Source organism: Ceratotherium simum, chromosome 4, assembly GCF_057802395.1.
Source record: "Ceratotherium simum simum isolate JZ-2026a chromosome 4, ASM5780239v1, whole genome shotgun sequence".
NCBI classification, from domain to species: Eukaryota; Metazoa; Chordata; class Mammalia; order Perissodactyla; family Rhinocerotidae; genus Ceratotherium; species Ceratotherium simum.
Genome location: NC_141903.1, coordinates 28,697,928 through 28,716,693, shown reverse-complemented (window position 1 = coordinate 28,716,693; position 18,766 = coordinate 28,697,928). Strand labels below are relative to the sequence as shown.

At 38.9% G+C, this 18,766-nt stretch overlaps 1 protein-coding gene across 1 annotated transcript; it reads left to right on the top strand.

Moving 5' to 3' along the window:
- Positions 1–13,634: 13,634 nt before the first annotated feature.
- On the top strand, positions 13,635–18,470 carry LOC106801593 (serine peptidase inhibitor Kazal type 9). Its single transcript, XM_014786226.2, has 4 exons — positions 13,635–13,689; positions 14,725–14,756; positions 17,219–17,346; positions 18,425–18,470. Exons 1-4 carry the CDS (start codon positions 13,635–13,637, stop codon positions 18,468–18,470), a joined length of 261 nt encoding a protein of 86 aa, XP_014641712.2.
- Positions 18,471–18,766: the final 296 nt, after the last annotated feature.

Below are 18,766 nucleotides of genomic sequence, written 5' to 3'. Positions count from 1 at the left end.
AAGTGAATATAAAAAGACTCATAAGCAGTTGGTCATGCCTTTATTTATATTCTTTTGCTAGAGTTAGTTCTATATAATCACATAATTACAGACACTGTCCCCATAATCAGGACACACTTAACATGGTCAGGATGATTGGGATAACGTGGGTCTGAATCAGAATCAGGTCCAAGGTCAAGTTCAAAGTCAAGGTCAAGCCAGATTATGGTCAAGTCAACCATGGAAACCTTGAAGAAGAACAGGATAAGGAAACAGCTTAGACAAACAGAGCTGCTGAAGTGAAAGCAGCAGAAAGGAGCAATGGTGATCTGGAAAGTGAAGGAGCCTGGACTAGGTGGTCAAATGGCCTTGGCGGTTTGGATCTCTTCAGCTGCCACCCATTTTTCCGCTGCTCTCATTTCCCTGTTCTGAGATCCCAAGCACATGCATTTGTTCAACAACTCTTCTCTCCTGAGTCGCTCACACCTGCTCTTGTGGGTGGGGCCATGCCCCTCACCAGAACTGCCCACAGCTCCTCTGTTTTCCCAGTCTGCTATGTTCTTCTCATGGTGTCTGTCCCTCTCACCCTCTCCTATCTTCAGCTTCTCTTGTCTTTCCTTTTCCCTGTTTTAATTTGTCCCTGCACCTAATACTGTTTACCTTGTGTTAAACAAACACCTACATTTTTCTGGTGCTCCTCACCAGATTCTTTCTTACCTGTCTTCAGGTGTTTCTCTCTTTTCAGGAGCCCTGATTTCCATGTTGCTCCATTTGTCTAACCTCCTCCCTCCTCCTCTGCTTCCTTCAAATTTTGGCTACCTCAGTCATTCTCATTCTCCCTCTGACCTCATTCACTTCTCCTCAGCTGACCTGAACGCTAAGAAGCTCACTTCTCTGTCTACGTGAAAGCTCTCTTTCTCCCTGCAGTTGGATTGTGATAGATATAAAGATCATGGCATGGGCATACCCCTATACTCTGAGCTCATCTTTGCCCCTGTGTGTGGCACAGATGGAAAATTTATGACAACCCCTGTCAACTGTGCATGAAGATTAGGTAAAGATATCAATGGAACCATGACACAAAATATGAGCAAAAGACACACCTCTGCTTAGAATTTCTGATTGTGAGGGATGGAAGAGAGCCAGTCAACAGCCTCATATTATGGATGGAAACAGTGAGTTCCAAAAATTGGAAATGCCTCATTCCTCACATGGAGGAACAGGTCAAGAACCCAGGTCTGCTACTCCTAATGCAGGGCCCAAATAGTGTTTCCAGAATTTCATGCATCACATCTCATGACTCCTGGGAATCAAACTCCTTTTATGAAACGATCCAGTACGTAACATTTGTAAAACTTCATAGTTCACAAAATACTTTCGTATACACTGTCTCATTTAAGCCTCACATAGTGTCATGAAGTAGACATACTCAGCCTCACTTTCCAGATGAGATAAAGGGAGCACCTGTTGGGGCCCATGGCAGGCCACCCCAAAATATCCCACAATGCCATATTGACTATTTTGAATTAAGAAGCAGCCAATGCAAGAAATGGCATTTTGACCCTCTTCTCTGTTTCCCCTGAAAGCAGGAAATAAATCTCCCAGGTGAAAGGTGCTCTCCCTACCTCCTTATCACCAGATCTAGGGAATTCAGGGCCAAGAAGCCTATATAAACAAACCTTGTTAATTTACTACCTCAAGCCTTAACTCTGCTTAAATTCCTCACTAATTATGTATCTCAAACCTAAGTTTCTTTGTTCTTGTCATTCCTCACAAATTGATTGTTTCTTTGTACAAAAGACATATCTACTGCCTGCTTTATTCACTCTTTGGGCATCATTTCTCTATGATGTCCAGTATGTACATATTAAATTGGGTTTTTCTTCTGTTAATCTGGCCTTTTGTCAATTTTATTACTAGCCCTGCTATAAGAACCTAAGAACAGTAGAAGGGGGAGTTTCCCCCTCCCTGACACTGCCAAAGGGGAACAATGGATAAAATTGCAGACCTGTAAGTGGTAGATGGTTCTGCTGGCTCAGAGTCTAACCAACATTTGTTCTATACATCCTACTGTATAAAGAAGCTTAGGAAACATCCAGCTTCGTTGCAGACCTGAGCAGCCTCCGTTCTTCAGTCCATACTCCATCCAAAGCAAATATTAGGCGTTGGTAATACGGCCCTTCTCTTCCAACATTTACTAAAACTCATTACCTAAAAAAGATTTCCAGTCTTTCTGAAACTGAAGTCTAGATTTGCCCTACAATTGATACATTCCCAGAATCACTTTAGTATTTAAAATGATGTTTAAAAATAGTTATTGCTCTTCAGATTTTAGAATCAACCTATAGACAAACAATAGAATAATGAATTACGATATTCAGAACAGAACATCTGTATTTTTAATGTGTGAAATGTAAAAATAAAAGTAGAGGTCACAAGTCTTCAGAGAGAAAAGCTGATTGATGGAAGTGTATAGAGGCAGATAAAGTTCTTATAGAGTTATGAGATGCTGTCTAATGATGAGGATAATAGAAGTAGTGACTAACATATGTTATTTAAAGTTATAAAGGTAACAGGCAAGCTTTTTAAAAAGTCGTGATATGCCTATCAAAAATTGCGAAGAGGTAAAAAATGGGAAAGTAATGTAAATCAACAAATTTTTCTTCCATTGATAGGAGTCAATAAATAACAATTTTAGTTGATAAATTAAGAAATAGAAGTATAAGTATATTATTGAGAATTATGATGGTAACAACCTTAAAATAGAAATGGTTAAAATTAGTTCCCACTGAGGTGTGATGTTGGCAATGAAGCCTCTTGCTTTTCACTATAAACTGTTTAACATCAATGGAATTTATATGTATTTCTTCCTATGGCATATGTATTAATTTTCTTTTTTTCTCCTTTTTCCCCGCCAGGAAAAGTAAGAGAAAAGTAAATCTTCACCACAAGGGAAGCTGCTAAATCACCATCAATGTGAATGAGAAGTGGATTTATTTTTTAAATATTACCTTTCCAAGGTTAGGCCTTGGAGAAGAAATAACTTTATTCCGTTTTACTGGCTCCTCTGTGTACTCATTAGCATTTGCGTCACTGGGATCTTTATCATCCTCACCATCATTGTCTTCATTACAAAACTCCACCAAGCAGCTCTGGAGAACACAACGAACCTTGGGACAGAAGGCTTCAGCTCTTACCTCAGCCCGAACATTTTCAGGTGTGTGGTTTTGTGTGCACAATATCTGTTTCCTTGCTGATAAAATCAAGAGAATAATAATCTGTAACTTAGCCAGTACATTGTGAGAGTCAGATGAGAAAAGCACGTGAACATGCTTTGTAAGCTATAAAGTCCTATAGAAATAAATGGGATGATTATGATCTGTATGCCCAACCCTCTCCAACATTTACCAAGTCCTAAACACATATACCACATTCTTTGCAATATGCTTGACAGGTTAGCGTAAAGATACATGACCAGTAAATTTTTAGTTTTTTTTCTTGGTTTGAGAAATGGGAACATCTCTGTTCATTAGAACACAGTTAGAACACAAAGTGAAAAGGAGAATGTGTAGTTTGAACATATAAGTTTACACACATTTGAACATGGCCTCACTTCACTCAATATCATGAGTAAAATTTCAATGAAAAATAAGATATTTACATAATCTCAAGGAATTCACCACAAAATATTTATTAATTTTGAAAGGAAAAAGACTAACTTTACAGTGGAGAAACCTCGCAGACACTAACTTACTCAAGTGATCAAAGCCTGCATCATTAGTGACAGGGCCAATCAGCATCATGTGTACTATCTGAAAGGATGCAGAGCAAAGAACATAGGGTGACTTCCGGATTTTCCTGCCAAACATTCACAACCTGAATATAATCAATAAGAAACATCAGACAAACTCAAATTTAAAAAACATTTTACAAAATAACTAGTCTATAATTTTCAAAAACCAAGGAAGGGCCTTTTAAGTGTTCTGCTTTGAAAGACACTGAAGGACATTACAATTCATGATCCTGAATGGACCTTTTATCATCATTGTTATTACTATTATTGAGAAATAGTTCACATACCATTTAAAATTCTTGTTTTTAAAGTATATAATTCAATGATTTCTAGTCTACTCACAAAATTGTGCAACTATCACCACTATCTAATCCCAGAACATTTCATCACCACAAAAAGAAACTCCATACCCATTAGCAGTCACTCCCATTCTCCCATTCTTCCAGCCCCTGGCAATCACTAATCTAATTTTTGTCTATAGAGTTTCTATTCTTGACATATATAAATAGAATCATATAATATGTGGTCTTTCCTCTCTGACTTCTTTCGTTTATCACAAAGTTTTCAAGGTGAATCCATGTTGTAGCATGTATCACTACTTCATTCCTTTTTATGGCTGAGTAATATTCCATTCTATGGCTATACTGCATTCAATCATTCGTCAATTGATGGATGGTTGGATTGTCGCCAATTGCGGGCTATTATGAAGAAAGCTGCCATGAACATTCATATACAAGTTTTTGTGTGAACATATGTTTTCAATTCTTTTTTTTTTTTCCCCCAAAGCCCCAGTAGATAGTTGTATGTCATAGTTGCACATCCTTCTAGTTGCTGTATGTGGGACGTGGCCTCAGCATGGCGGGAGAAGCGGTGTGTCGGTGCGCGCCCGGGATCTGAACCCGGGCCGCCAGCAGCGGAGCGCGCGCACTTAACCACTAAGCCACCGGGCCGGCCCCTATGTTTTCAATTCTTTTGGGTAAATACCTAGGAATGGAATTTCTAGGTCATATGGTAACTCTACATTTAACTTTTTGAGGAGCTACCAAACTGTTTTTCAAAGAAGCTGCACCATTTGGTATTCCCACCAGCAACGTTTGAGGGTTCTAATTTCTCGACATCCTTGCTAACATCTTATCTGTTTTTTTAAATTTTAGCCATCCTAATGGATGTAAATGGTATCTCATTTTGGTTTTGATTTGCATTTCCCTAATAACTAATGATGATGAACATGTTGGCCATTTGTATATCTTCTTTGGGAAAATGTCTATTCAAATCCTTTGCTCAGTTTTTAACTGGATTATTTGTCTGGTTATTGTCGAGCTGTAATGTTCTTCATATATTCTGGATACTAGTCCCTTATCAGATATACAATTTGCAAACATTTCCTCCCTTCTTGTGGGCTGTCCTTTAAGTGTGAAAATTTTTAATTTTGGTGATGTCCAATTTATCAATTTTCTCTTTTGTTTCTGGTACTCTTAGTGTCATATCTAAGAAACCACTGCTCATTCAAAGGTCACAATGATTTACACAAAGATTCATGTTTTCTTCTAAGAGTTCTATAGTTCTAGCTCTTACATTTAAGTTTTTGATCCATTTTGAGTTAATTTCTGTTATCCTTTCTTATATAAAATGAGGTAGGGGGTCCAACCTCATTGTTTTGTATGTGGATATCCAGTTGTCTTAGCACCGATTTTTGAAAAGACTATTCTTTCTCTAATGAATTGTTATGGCACCCTTGTCAAAAATCAATCGACCATAAATGGAAGACTTTATGTATGGATTCCCAATTCTACTATATACTGTCTTGATTACTATAACTTTGTAGTAAATTTTAAAATTGGGAAATGTGAGTCATCTAACTTTCTTCTTTTTCAAGATTGTTTTGGCTGTTCTGGGTAACTTGTATTTCCATATGAATTTTAGGATCAGCTTATCCATTTTTCTGAAAAGGGCAGCTGAGACTTTGACTGGGTGTACTGCCATCTTAACAATATTCCGTCTTGTTGGATTGGATCATTTTAGTATAAAGGCAGTATTGGCACAGATGGGAAAATTTGAATGGAATTTTGAGGTGAAGAGTACATGAGAAGTTCTTTGTTCTCCAATTGCAACAATTATTTCAAAATAAAAAGTTAAAATTTAAAAATGTGTTCTTCCCTGTTGCGTAGTGGTTAAGTTCGCACGCTCTGCTTTGGCAGCCTGGAGTTCGCAAGTTTGGATCCTGGGCATGGACCTACGCGCCGCTTATCAAGCCATGCTGTGGCAGGCATCCTACATATAAAGTAAAGGAAGATGGGCATGGGTGTTCGCCAAGGGCCAATCTTCTTCAGCAAAAAGAGGAGGATTGGCAACGGATGTTAGCTCAGGGCTAATCTTCCTCACCAAAAATAAAAAATAAAAAAATAAAAATAAAAATGTATTCTTAATCCTTATGCAAGTACTAGTAACCTGATAAACCTGTTCTTATGTTACATGGGCTGAGCTCTTAAGTAAATTCTCAAATAAACTACAAGGCTCTCCTCACCTCCCCCACTCCCAATATATACTGAAAATATTTCAGAATTCCTTAGGAAAAGAAACCTCAATTTCATAGTGACATTTTTAAGGTTTTTTTCAGCATAATTCAGGACTGTCTTAAAGGTCTTGCTTACATAGGAGGAAAGGACTGCCATTGTGTTGAAAGACATTTCCGAGGAGCTCAGGTGACTTTGTGGTAAGGATTTCCTGGTTCCCAGATCCTGCAACGGTTCTCTTCCCAGAAGTGAACACTCAATCCTTGTATACACATGAACAGGTCCCAAACTCCGGGGCCAGTCCTTATCAGAAGCAGACGAGGTTTAAGCAACTATAGCCCCACTCAGCCCAGTCCTCTGACACCCTCCAAGAGTGACCTTCATGTTAGTCCTCCTCTGATCTTGTGTCTACAATCTTGAGATTCAGTTCTCTTCTTGAGCTTCAGTTCAGATAACTGCCTTGTTCCCTGACCTTGAGTGTCCCTTATTATGGCCAAGGGACTCTCTGTCACCTTGCTCCTTCTAGATCATCCTCTCTTTCTTCTCTTCTCCCCTCTGCATTCACACTCTTCCAACCAGAGCCAAGTATCTGAGGCTCTCTGATCCAGACAGCTCCCTCAGGTAGTCCTTCCCTCACTGAATTCGTTTCTCCTTCTGAAGTCCTGGTGAGGGTACCTATTACTATGATGGGCCTTAGGTGACTGCTACTTATCTGGTCTGGTATCTTTAGGTAGCCATGCCCTTAAGAGAGCTGGTCCTGCCAGTTGGCTTACACCTCTTAGACACGCAGGATTGTGTAAGAGTTCAAGGCTGGGGTTTTTGAGACAGACTAGTCTGCCTTACAATGCAAACTAAGTCATTTAATCAGAAACCTTGGAAAAATTATTTAACCTCTCTGATCCTCATTTCCCCTCTGTACAATGGAAATAGTAACACTTACAGGTACTTCTAGAACCTGTACTAGATGAGCTTCCATGACAGATGAGGGGAAACATTTGGAAGACTATAATTGGAAAGGGTGGTGCACGCATAGCCGTACATAATAGGGGCTCAACTTCACGTGGCTTTTTGGAAGATTTCTCAAGGACAAATTATGAGTATTAAATAAGCCTTCACTCTCTTCTTTGATATATGAAGTTCTATTGGATCTTTCCTCACAAAATGCCCTCCACTATTCTAAAGTTCTACTAAATTGAATAGTTGGGCTGACTACAGAGGGAAACCTGAGACTGACAAAGAGGCTGCTAAATAACTCACATGACATGGATATTTCCATTTTCTCTCTGACGTGATCTCTGGAAAGAGAGGCAAGAAGTCAAGTCACTTTCTCTCAAGGTCAGAGAATGATAGAAACTTAAGGTTAGAGGTAAGATGTTGGAGATCATCTATACCAGTGGTTTCCCTCACTTGGGTAACTTGCAAGATAGTAAAATTATTTTTTAAAAATTTAAAGAAGGGTCTTAAGTAGGTTTCCTAAAGAAAAAGTAGTTAGTGACATTAAACATTCTCTAATTTTGCACCATAACAACTAAAACTTGATCACAGCCCAATGCTGGAATTAGGGAACTTCCCATCTAGAACAGTGATCTTTAAATTACCCTATTGAACCCTGGAGACTTGATGAGTGTGACTCAGGGGCCATCATGGGAAGATGGGGATTAGAAAACCCAGCTCCCACATTCCTTCATCAAGTAACAGAGCACCTCTGACATCAGTGTAATCTACTATGCTTCTATATAAGGTTGTCCAGTTTCACTACTCACTCCTGTGACCTTGGACAACTTATTTATTCTCTCTGTGCTTCATTTCCTTCATTTGTAAAGTCTTGGTAGTAATAGTATTTGTCTCATATAATTGTTTTAAAATTTAAATAAGTTAACATACATACATCAATTCCAGCAGTGCATGACATATAACCAGTGCTCAGTAAATATTATTACTGTTATTGCTATTATTATTAAACAAAGTATTTTGCTGTTAAAAAAGAAAAGTTTAAAAATATGGATGCATTCAAGTTACTTAACCTCCTCATCTGTAAAATGGAGATAAAAGACAGCACCTCTCTCATCGGCTTATTTAAAGACTGAATGAGATAATATGCACACATTTCTTGGAAAGGTGATTGTCCCTTAAGAAGTTTTTATAAGTGCTATCTATTTGCATTTTTTATCCTAATTCGTATTCTCATTTGGTGGGACTGTCAATCACGATGTCTCGCCCTCCCTCCCACTGGTGCTGAATTGTTCACCTGGCAGTGCCCAGAGGTTCTGTCTGTGATGAGCATTCTAAGGCTCCCGACCTGCCTTGGTGCTTATCCTAACTTTGCCTTGGTCATTTAGCTTTTCCTCATGTTTGCAAACCAATAATCCCAATATAATTTCTTACATGTGCTTGGTGTTGGCCCCACATGCCTATGACAAACAATTTGGGTTCTATACTCCACACTGAAAATTGAGGAAACTGAATTCATCTTTATTTATGGGTTTTACTTTTTTTTGTGTGTGTGAGGAAGATCAGCCCTGAACTAACATCCATGCCAATCCTCCTCCTTTTGCTGAGGAAGACCAGCCCTGAGCTAACATCTATTGCAAATCCTCCTCCTTTATGTTTTTCCCTTTTCCTCCCCAAAGCCCTAGTAGATAGTTGTATGTCATAGAAGCACATCCTTCTAGTTGCTGTATGTGGGACGCCACCTCAGCATGGTCGTACAAGCGGTGCGTCGGTGCGCGCCCAGGATCCAAACCCGGGCTACAAGTAGCGGAGCACGCGCGCTTACCGGCTAAGCCACGGGGCCGGCCCCCTATTTATCGTTTTTAAATAGAAGAATTAAAGAAATTAGAAAGAAATGAAAGGTATGTGATACATTGAGTATCTAAGGCTCTCCTTGATATCAAAAATATTACAGTGCTGGATGCTGGATTATGTTGGCTGTATCTTCATGATGACAAAATAACCAGTGGATCAGTGTACTTCTTTGAAAGTAGCAATATCATGATTTTTTTTCACATAAGTGGATCAGCTGGTCGTTACTTACACAGAGCTTTTTAAATCTTTTATTAAAGCTAATGAAAACTAGGCATAGAAACGACAGTGTAAGGCTTGGAGTTAGGAGACCTTAAATTCTAGTTTCAGCCCTCTCTGTCTTCCTCCATCTTTCTTTCTTTCATTAATTCAACTACTACTATGTAATGTTCCCATTTGCCAGACCCTATGTTAGGCACTAAAGATACTAAAATAAATAAGGCTAAATTAAAGTCAGTACTACACACACACACACCCCCACACACACACCCACACACACAAATACAGGTTAAAGTTCTAGAGTTCTAGAGTTCTCCCCCTTGAACTCTAGAGGGGGAGATAAACCTGAATTAGAAAATAATTATACAGTCTAATAAAGCTGTGATATAAGTCTACACTAGGTACTATACTGGAATAATCATCCCGTAGTGTAAATCTGATCCCATTACTTCTCTCTTCAAAATCCTTCATTTGTTACTCATTGCCTACAGGATAAAATCCAGACTCCCGTGCACGGTGTTACCTGTCCAGTCTCCTCTCCTAGCATTAGCTGTGAAGGACACTGTCTCTAACTCCCCCAGCCCTCTGTGTTTATAGCACATGCAGAGTATCCTCTGCAGGGAATGGCCTTCATCATTCTTGCTTCAGCTCAAGTTTATCCCTCCTATGAAGCCTCCTCTGCATTTGGTTTGGCAGAGAAATGGCTTAGGAGTCAGGGGTTGATATGTAACTAGCTCTGTCACAAGCAAGCTGTAAAACTTTGTGTGAGTACTTAAACCCTTATGCTTGGCTTATAGGGCTGTTGTGATTATTAAATGAAATAACACAAAATACCTTACACATGACAAATACACACTCAATAAATATTAGTGCCTTTGCCTGACTGCCCACCATTCTCTTACCTATAGTTCCATAGCATTTTGTATATAATATTATTTATCACATTGTACTGAATAGCTTGTGGGTGTGTTCCCCCACTCCCTGTTATACTGTAAGCTCTTTGAGGGCAGGGACTATACCTCTGTATACCTAGTGATTAGTATAATGCTTGATTCATGGTTAGTATTTCATAAATGTTACTAAATTGCTACGGGGCCATAGAGGAAGGTAAGTCTAATTCTGCCTAGGGTGTAGAGGAAGCCTCCTCTTGAGTTGTAATTCATTCCAGTAAGTGTGTTATGTGGGGGACAGGGAATTCCAGGTAAAGGGAAAAGCAAGTACAAAGGCACAGAACTTGAAAAAATGCATAAGAATTAGTTATTGAACACAATTTCTCAATTTGTAAAAATATACGTTGAACACTTACCGTGCTCGTATCTGAAACCACAATCTCAATCTCAGTTGCCTGACTTGCTCCTCCAGCAGCAGCCCCCATCTCAGGAAACAGCACCACTATTCAGCAGCTGCTCCAACCAAAAGTTTCAGTGGCTTCCATGCTTCTTCTCTTTCTCGAATACATCCACATCTAATCCATTAGCAGACCTTGTTGGCTCCACTGTCAAAATATCTTCAAAATCTAATCACTTTCCCTGCTTCCAAATCCCCCACCCTAGTTAAGTATAGCCCACAGAATCTTGCACCTGGACTACTGCAAAAATTTCCAGATTAGAGCTTTTGAAGACTTCAATAAATCCTTGGCAAAAGTGATAGACGTAAGAAACTGAATTCGATATTTTTGGATGCATAATTAGCAAAGACTTGGTGATTAATTGGAAATGTTTAACGAGAGAGATGAAGGTATTTAATTGCATGTACTTAGGCACAGCTTGGTCAGATTTCTAGTTTTTGGCATAGGTAACCAGATGGGTAATGAGACAAATTCTTTTTGTTGAGAGTAACTTACATATTAAAAGCTTAATTTGTTTGTAATATTGTAATTTAGTTATGAGAGCTTACTTATGAATATCTGTTGGAAAAAAATATGGATGATGCTATTCTCACATTCAGTAAAGGAATCACTTCTGTAGGGTTCCTGACAAGTAGTCACCTGGCCTCCAATAGGACACTTAAAAGATAAGATTTTCATTACCTCTAGTCATTATCAAACATCTCTGATCATCACTAAGTTCCTTTTTCTATCATGCCAAGATCTATTATTCCAGTAAGGCCAAAAAGATACATAATTTGCTTATTTAAGATAGTTCCTGAGTACTTTCTGAATGTTTTCTTCTCCAGATAACTGTCAGCATCATCGTCTTCATTATCATGGTCACTGTCATCAAATACTAACATTTGTTGAGAGCTTACCATGTGCCAGACCCTGAATAAGTGGTTTACATATACAATTTCATTTAAAATTCACAACAAGCTTAGGATGATGGTGCTATTATTGCATATATTTATTCTGTAAGCTTGTTAAAGAGAAGTTATCTGACACTTGTTAGAATGGTAAGGAAGACATTATTCAAGGTATAGTCTTGAATACCCCTATTGCAATAGAGGAAAGAGATTGGGTTTAATTCCAAATACAACAAGTGGGGATTTGTAGCCTGGGAGCAGGGTGAGGGAGTCAACAGATGGAAATTTGCTAACATGAGTTTTCAAGGATAGGAGGATCCTTGTTAAACTCGCCTAACAGGATTTTGCTCTAGGCAAGCCAAGGACTTATACATTAGAGGTGAGGGATGAAGAACTAGTTTAGAAATCAAGGGTGATCAAATATCAGTGGTAGGGGGATGACTTAGCAGGATTCTATGCTAAAACAGGGCTGGGCAGGCCAATGACATGAGGTGGGGCAGAGGCAGGGGACAAGGTCAAGACATAGTGAAGAAAAGGACTCAGAGAAGCCTAACTAACGTTTGGCCAAGGAGTCTTTGTCAAGCTACAATGAGGACAGTGGCAAAGTTTTTCATAAATCATGGTACACCCAAGTTGTAATACAGTCTCTAAGACAGAGTAAATGCTCATAAATATTTCCCGAATGATCAAATGAAGACAAAGAAACTAAGGCTTATAGCAGTCAAATAATTTGCACAGGGTCACATAGCGAATGGTGGAGCTGGCAATGAATTCAGCTCTGCAAGACTTAGAGTTTCAGCTCTCAGTAGTATTATGATGCCGGCCCTCAGACCATCCCCGCACAGGTTCCAGCTGTCTTTATCATTTCGAAGGCAAACAATTATGAATTTTAATCTCTCAGTCTTTGGCGCTAATTCCATTGTAGACTGTGTCATCCAACTCTGTCTAGGGAAACTGCAAGAGTTGCTTCCAAGGTCTGCTCATAGAGTCGCTCTATTTGAAAATTGGCAAATTCCAAAATAAGTGTTCTTGTAGCCTTTATTAAAGATTTCAAATGAAGCATGGTTTGATGAAAGCACAATTAAACTCATTTAATCCATAGCCAAATGATTGGTGGCTTGTCTATTGAAAGTGACTGTACCAGCAGAAGATGTCACTGGCCATGTAAGTAACTATGGTTCAGGGCAAAGTTAACATCTCATTCTTGAACGATCAGCCTGTGTTTGGGGACTAGAGAATCGTGGCCAAAGCTTCAGAGACACTGCAGACACTAAATCATTCTTTGTTAAGATGATCACATAGCTCTTTATCATTGGCCTTGAGAAGACCCTTTTCCCAAGATCCCTTGACAAATAAGCTTCCACCGGCTACGCGGCAGGTAAATGTGGTGCGAGTGCTCACCAGCTAACTCATTGTACCATCTCGCCAAATTGGGGGGTTCTTGGGAAAATTATCCCCCTGCTAAAAGAGCATGAATCATTGCTTTCTTCTGCTGAATCAAGGCTTGGGTGTTGATACCTTTCCTCTGTGCCCAGTCTGGTGTCCAACTGGCACCATTTTCCATGTGGTGCTGGAGAAGAGAAAAGGAAAAAAGGGAACCTGGGAAAATGTCAAAACCTATAAAGCTGCCATGCTGATGACTGTTCCTGGGAAAAGTAGTACAGCAAACAATATGTGCTAAACCCAGTCAAATTACTTAACTTCCTTGTGACATCACTTCTTCATCTGTAGAACAAAGAAAATAGTAACGACTATCTGACAGATTTGTTATGAAGACCAAATTGTATAATAGATGTGGAAGCACTCAAGCTTTTAATCATGGAAAGAGGGAAGGAAATAATGCCAGCATAATTGAGCCTCATTATTTATTAAAAGATCAAGTGCAGTCACTTGTCTTTCACAATAAAAGAATTTGCATACCTGGTAGATGTTTCTGACTTCTTCCCAGGATTCTGTTGCTGGAGATGGCTATTTCACAATTGAGGCAGGAATTCCGGACAATATATAAGGCAGGACCCAACTGAGCTGGGCAGACGCCAGAAAGTCACTTCTTTTGCCTCCATCTGACTGCCCTTGGCCACTTCAGCAACATGAGAGGAACAGCCTTCGTCTTGCTCTTGGTTCTGGCGCTTACAACCAACTTTCGTGAGTATCTCCCTCATAACCCTGCCCCTGCCCTAATACCAATAGCTCATGTCATCTTCTGCCCACAGAATGCTGGGATATGCTCACCACTTACTACCATAGATAATAAGAGAAACAATTTTCAAACTTTTATTTTGTCTCCATCAATAAATCACTAAATCATATCATCTCAGGGGCTGAGTGGACCTAAATGGTCAGCTAAGCCCAAATTCTTATCCATATAAATACTTGGTGTAACTTCTTTGGGAAGTGTTCATCCAGACTTTGCTTTGACTTGATATCACCATTTATGGGAACTTCATTTCTTCATAAAACAGTCCAATCCATTGTTTGGTAGAGTGAATTATTATTTGGGGGGGGGGGGTGCAGCAAGGAAGATTCACCCTGAATTAACATCTGTTGCCAATCTTCCTCTTTCTTTTTTGTTGTTTGAAGAAGATTAGCCCTAGGCTAACATCTGTGCCAATTTTCCTCTATTTTCTATATGGGTTGCTCCCATAATATGGCTTGAGGAGTGGTGTAGGTCCACACCCAGGATCTGAACCCTCAACCTGGGCCGCCAAAGTGGAGCTGGCCAGTCTTAACCACTATACCACAAGGGCTGACCCCAGCATGAACTATTATTATTCTTCCATTATTGAGTTAAATCTGCCTCCCTAGAATTTTCAACCACTGGTCCAACTTCTGCCATTCATGCCTGCTACCTAATAGCAGACACTTTCTAAATATCAAACTTGCTTGTTTTTTTCAATATTTCCTAAGCTCTGATTATGAGATAGGAAATAATAAGACAAACTCTTCATCATTATAGCAGCTTTTCCATCCTTTTGGCTACACTCTAATCCTGCGCCAAAAAATTTTTTTAAAAATCTGTGTTAAAGCTTCAACCTCGATATGCTGAAGCACAGCTCTGAGGAGAGTCATATTTTTATGACAGGCTGAGAGCTGAAACACAAATGAAAGACTATTTTTCTAATAAGATTAGGTTCTTCCAGAGTTTAATTTCATTTTCTCTTGTCTTTGTTTTTCTTACAGATGTAGAATGTGCCAAAAACAGAGGTCAACAGGTCAGTACACCCATCATGTCATACTTTTATGTAATTTTAAAGCCAGTAACAATAAGAAAATATTGGATACTATGCATTAATTAAATTTCTACATATTTGAAGATTTACTTAAGTAACAAAGCGTTTACTTCAAACACTGTAGACAGATGTTTCTAAAACAGAGGCGGAAGAACAAAGTGGTTAGCCACCTCGCATCCCACGAGAGTAATAAAGTCCTGGGCTTCAATTCCAGCTCTCTGGAATTGGGCGGCCTGGGCAACAGTACCCACTTCATAAGATTTTTGTGAGACTTAACACCATAATGTTTGAAAAGAGTTTAGCACAGTACCCAGCACACTGTAAAGCTCAAAAGGACAAGTCATGATTCTACACTTTTTAAGTAGGTCACACACATCTTTGTTCTCTATCTCAGAGAATGAAGATTTTACTTTAAGCTTTCCTTCATAACTCACATTAAGTAGTGACTATTGTTGAGAAGATCTAGGCGTGGGAATGAAAACTTTAAACCACCAGTCAGGCAATTTGGGCTCTAGTCTAAGTTCTACTGCTTTTTAGCTCTAGGTCCCTGGGGCCTAGGCAGAGGTCACACCGGGAATTTTTTGTTTTACCTATTAAAGAAAATAATAGAATTAATAATACAAATTTTGGAGTCAAAGAGGCCTGAATTCAAGCCATCCTTCATGATTTAGTAGCTGTTTGAGAATGAAAAGGGTTAAGGAATATTAAGCCGTGCTAGTTTCCTGGTCACAATGTGAGTATGACATTATCTCTGGCACTGGGGCTTGAGCAGGCGAGGAGAGGAGGTGAAAACCTGCCGGCATCTACTCATCTCGGGGCACCGCAATGTCCACACTGCTCCACAGCCTCCAAGGTCCTCCTGTTCTTACGTCAGGCTTACTAATTTTTGTATTGCCAGAACTCAGCTCAGCCCTAAAACTTAGAAGGTGTATGGAATATAGTAACTGAAGGAATGAATAAATTAATTAATGAAACATATCAGAAGGGGAAGATGAATTCAACTTTCAGTTTGAGCACATTTCAGACAATCCAAGTGCAGATATTCAACAATTAGTAAACTATCACGGCTGGAACTCTAGGATAGAAAGAGCTGGAAATGTACAGTCCTCTATACAGAGCCAAAGTTTGTGTAGGCCTGGAAGTGAAGCCAAGGGATCAAAATAATAGTTATTATTTATTCAGTATTTTCCATGCCATGTAGTGCTAAGTATTTTACAGATAGCTTGTCAGTTATATATTTTTCACTTTAACCTGACAATGTAGTTATTATCACCTTCATTTTTTAAATAAAGGAAGCAAGACTTAGAGAGGTAAAATAATGTCAGGATGATACAGTCAGGATTTGAATTCCGAAGTCTTTGACTTTACTGTCCACACTCTTCAATTTACTCATAGACTAAAAACCCAGAAAATTCTTTCTTGGCAATTGTGTACTTGCTCCCACAGGCAGCTCGTCAACTTGCTTGTTTTGCTCCAGGAATTTAGAAGAGTGGTTCTCAACTACAATGTTAAGATACATTAGTCAGTCTATGTGCTGGTGAAGTGTATAAGTAATTTGTTACCGACCATTAATGGTAAAAGTTGCCAGTGATATCCTAGTTCTTGAAACTATAGTAATTATCCCTATAATGCATCTCACACTTGCCTTCAGATAGAGTTTTTTAAATGAAAGGAATAGCAGGGCATGTAGAAAACTGATTACACTTCTGTGTGCTCCCATGAGGATGGTGGCACTTATGAATATGTTGTGTGTGTTGACAACAGATGCATCAACCAGTAGAGCGGTAAGATTCTATTTTTAAATAAATCATGATTGGGTTACCAGCTACCATAAGGAAGTTTATCACTCATGATTTTATTTGTTGTTAGTGCCATTGAGTTGATTCTGACTCCTAGCAACCCTGTGTAGAGCCAAGTGGAACCCTAGCCAGCCTTTTTGCACCATCCTCTCATCTTCCAGTGCTGTATCAGACAGTGCTCCGCTACTATTCATAGGATTTTCACAGCAGTTTTTTCAGAAGTGGGTGGCTAGGTCCTTCTTCCTAAGCTGTCTTAGTCTGGACGCTCCACTGACACCTATCCACCATAGTGACCCCACTGGCATTTGAAATACTGGCAGCATAGCTTCCAGCACCACAGCAACATGCAGCTGCCACAGTGTGACAACCAACAGACAGGTGGGTGGTTCCCTGACTAGGAAATGAACCCTGGGCCGTGGCGGTGAGGGTGCCGAATCTTAAACACTAGATCACCAGGGCTGGTTCATGATTTTATATCTGATATAACAAAAGATCTTTATACTGGACATATCTCAAGAGGGTTTGAGAACAACTGGAATAAGAAATATATGCATTGAAATCCCTCTGAACTTCCTTGGAAAATCCTAAATCCTGGGAATAAAGATTTGATAGAAGAAATTGAAGCTTTTTCATATGTGTTTTCAGGTTGATTGCAGTGGGTTTAAAAAGTTACCGCCAGGAGAAGAGAGAATGTGTTATCAACTATATGCCCCAATTTGTGGATCTGATGGCCACACTTATAGCAATAATTGTGTCTTTTGTTCTGAAGTTGTGTAAGTATTGAAGTATTGAAATATTTTTCTTTTCTATATTTAAAGTGTAAAAATTAATGTGTTAAGACAAATGTACCTCAATTAGAAGAAGTAGTTTAGGGCATAAGGAGTATAGGAATCATCTCCCATTGACTCTAATGAATAGAATTCTCACAATTTATAAGATTTGGGAGTCCCTAGTGTCACTGTATCCCTACATGTTCTGGCAGTAATAGTGAATCAGAGAATCCTAGAATCTCTAAGTTGGAAGGAAACTTAAGGGTCATCTAGTGCAACTTCTACTTACTAATCTATTGCTCAAACTCCCTTGACAAAAAAGTCACCAAGTCACTTCACAGTCTATGCATGTTTATTTCCAGAGATAAGGAACATCCCTCCTCATAGGCAGGCCAGTCCACGTCCGTTAGAATGAGCCGTGTTCATTGTTCAGCTTCAACAACTACGTTTGGAAATCTTAGAGCCCCCTAACGATTGGTATAAAAGGGGACTATATCTGAACAACCTCAAGAACTTGTTCTGTTTCAGAATATTATTTCTCAACACAATAGATGTTGGAGCTATAACAAAAATTAAATTTGGAAAATCAAATAGCCAAAAGTAGTTTAAAGGTTACAAAGTAATCATCTGCAAGTTATAGTAGCATCAGCTCAAAAAATATTAAATGATGACTGATGTACCAGAATACACAGAAACATACAGTTCCTTTTAAGTATTTACAAAACATACATGAATGAAAACAAACACCTAGTATGTATGGCATATTGTTCTTGTTCTTTTTTAATAAGAAAAAAATTACAATCTTTTCTGAAAACAGGCTTCTAAATGTGTGTCTCCTTTAAATAAAAAAATTCCGTGAAAATATGTTCTCAGGCATATAAACTGTGATATATTTTGAGCATCATACTTATGTAATCAGCACCAGTTGCTAAAATATTCCTAAATTGTAGTCACTTCTTATAGAAACATCAGTAAGTGGAGAGACTTGGGTACCTTTTTTAGGTTCTTTGGTGAAGTGTGAATGCTAATGAAACGCCTATGGCCTCAGCTATTCTCATCTGTTGTCATTTTCTCTCCCCAGGAAAACTGACCACAAACTTAAATTTGTACATTTTGGAGAGTGTTGAGTCTATCTTATGATTCCAATTCACAAAAGACACATTTTTTTATCCCGTATAATCTATGCCACATTGCCTCATCTTGTCACCATGATGTCTTGACTTCTTCGTAGAATAAAGTAGACCTAAGTGAAATAAATATATGTCTGACTGTTTTTGTTTAAGAGTTGAGTCTTCTAGATTTGTGTGATGTCTAATAGAACATCTTAAGGCCTCATCCTCGGAGGAAAGGGACCAATTAAGACCACTAGTGGGAACCAGGAACTCAAAGGTCCTGAAACTCATGCCTCCTTCTCTCTCAGGCT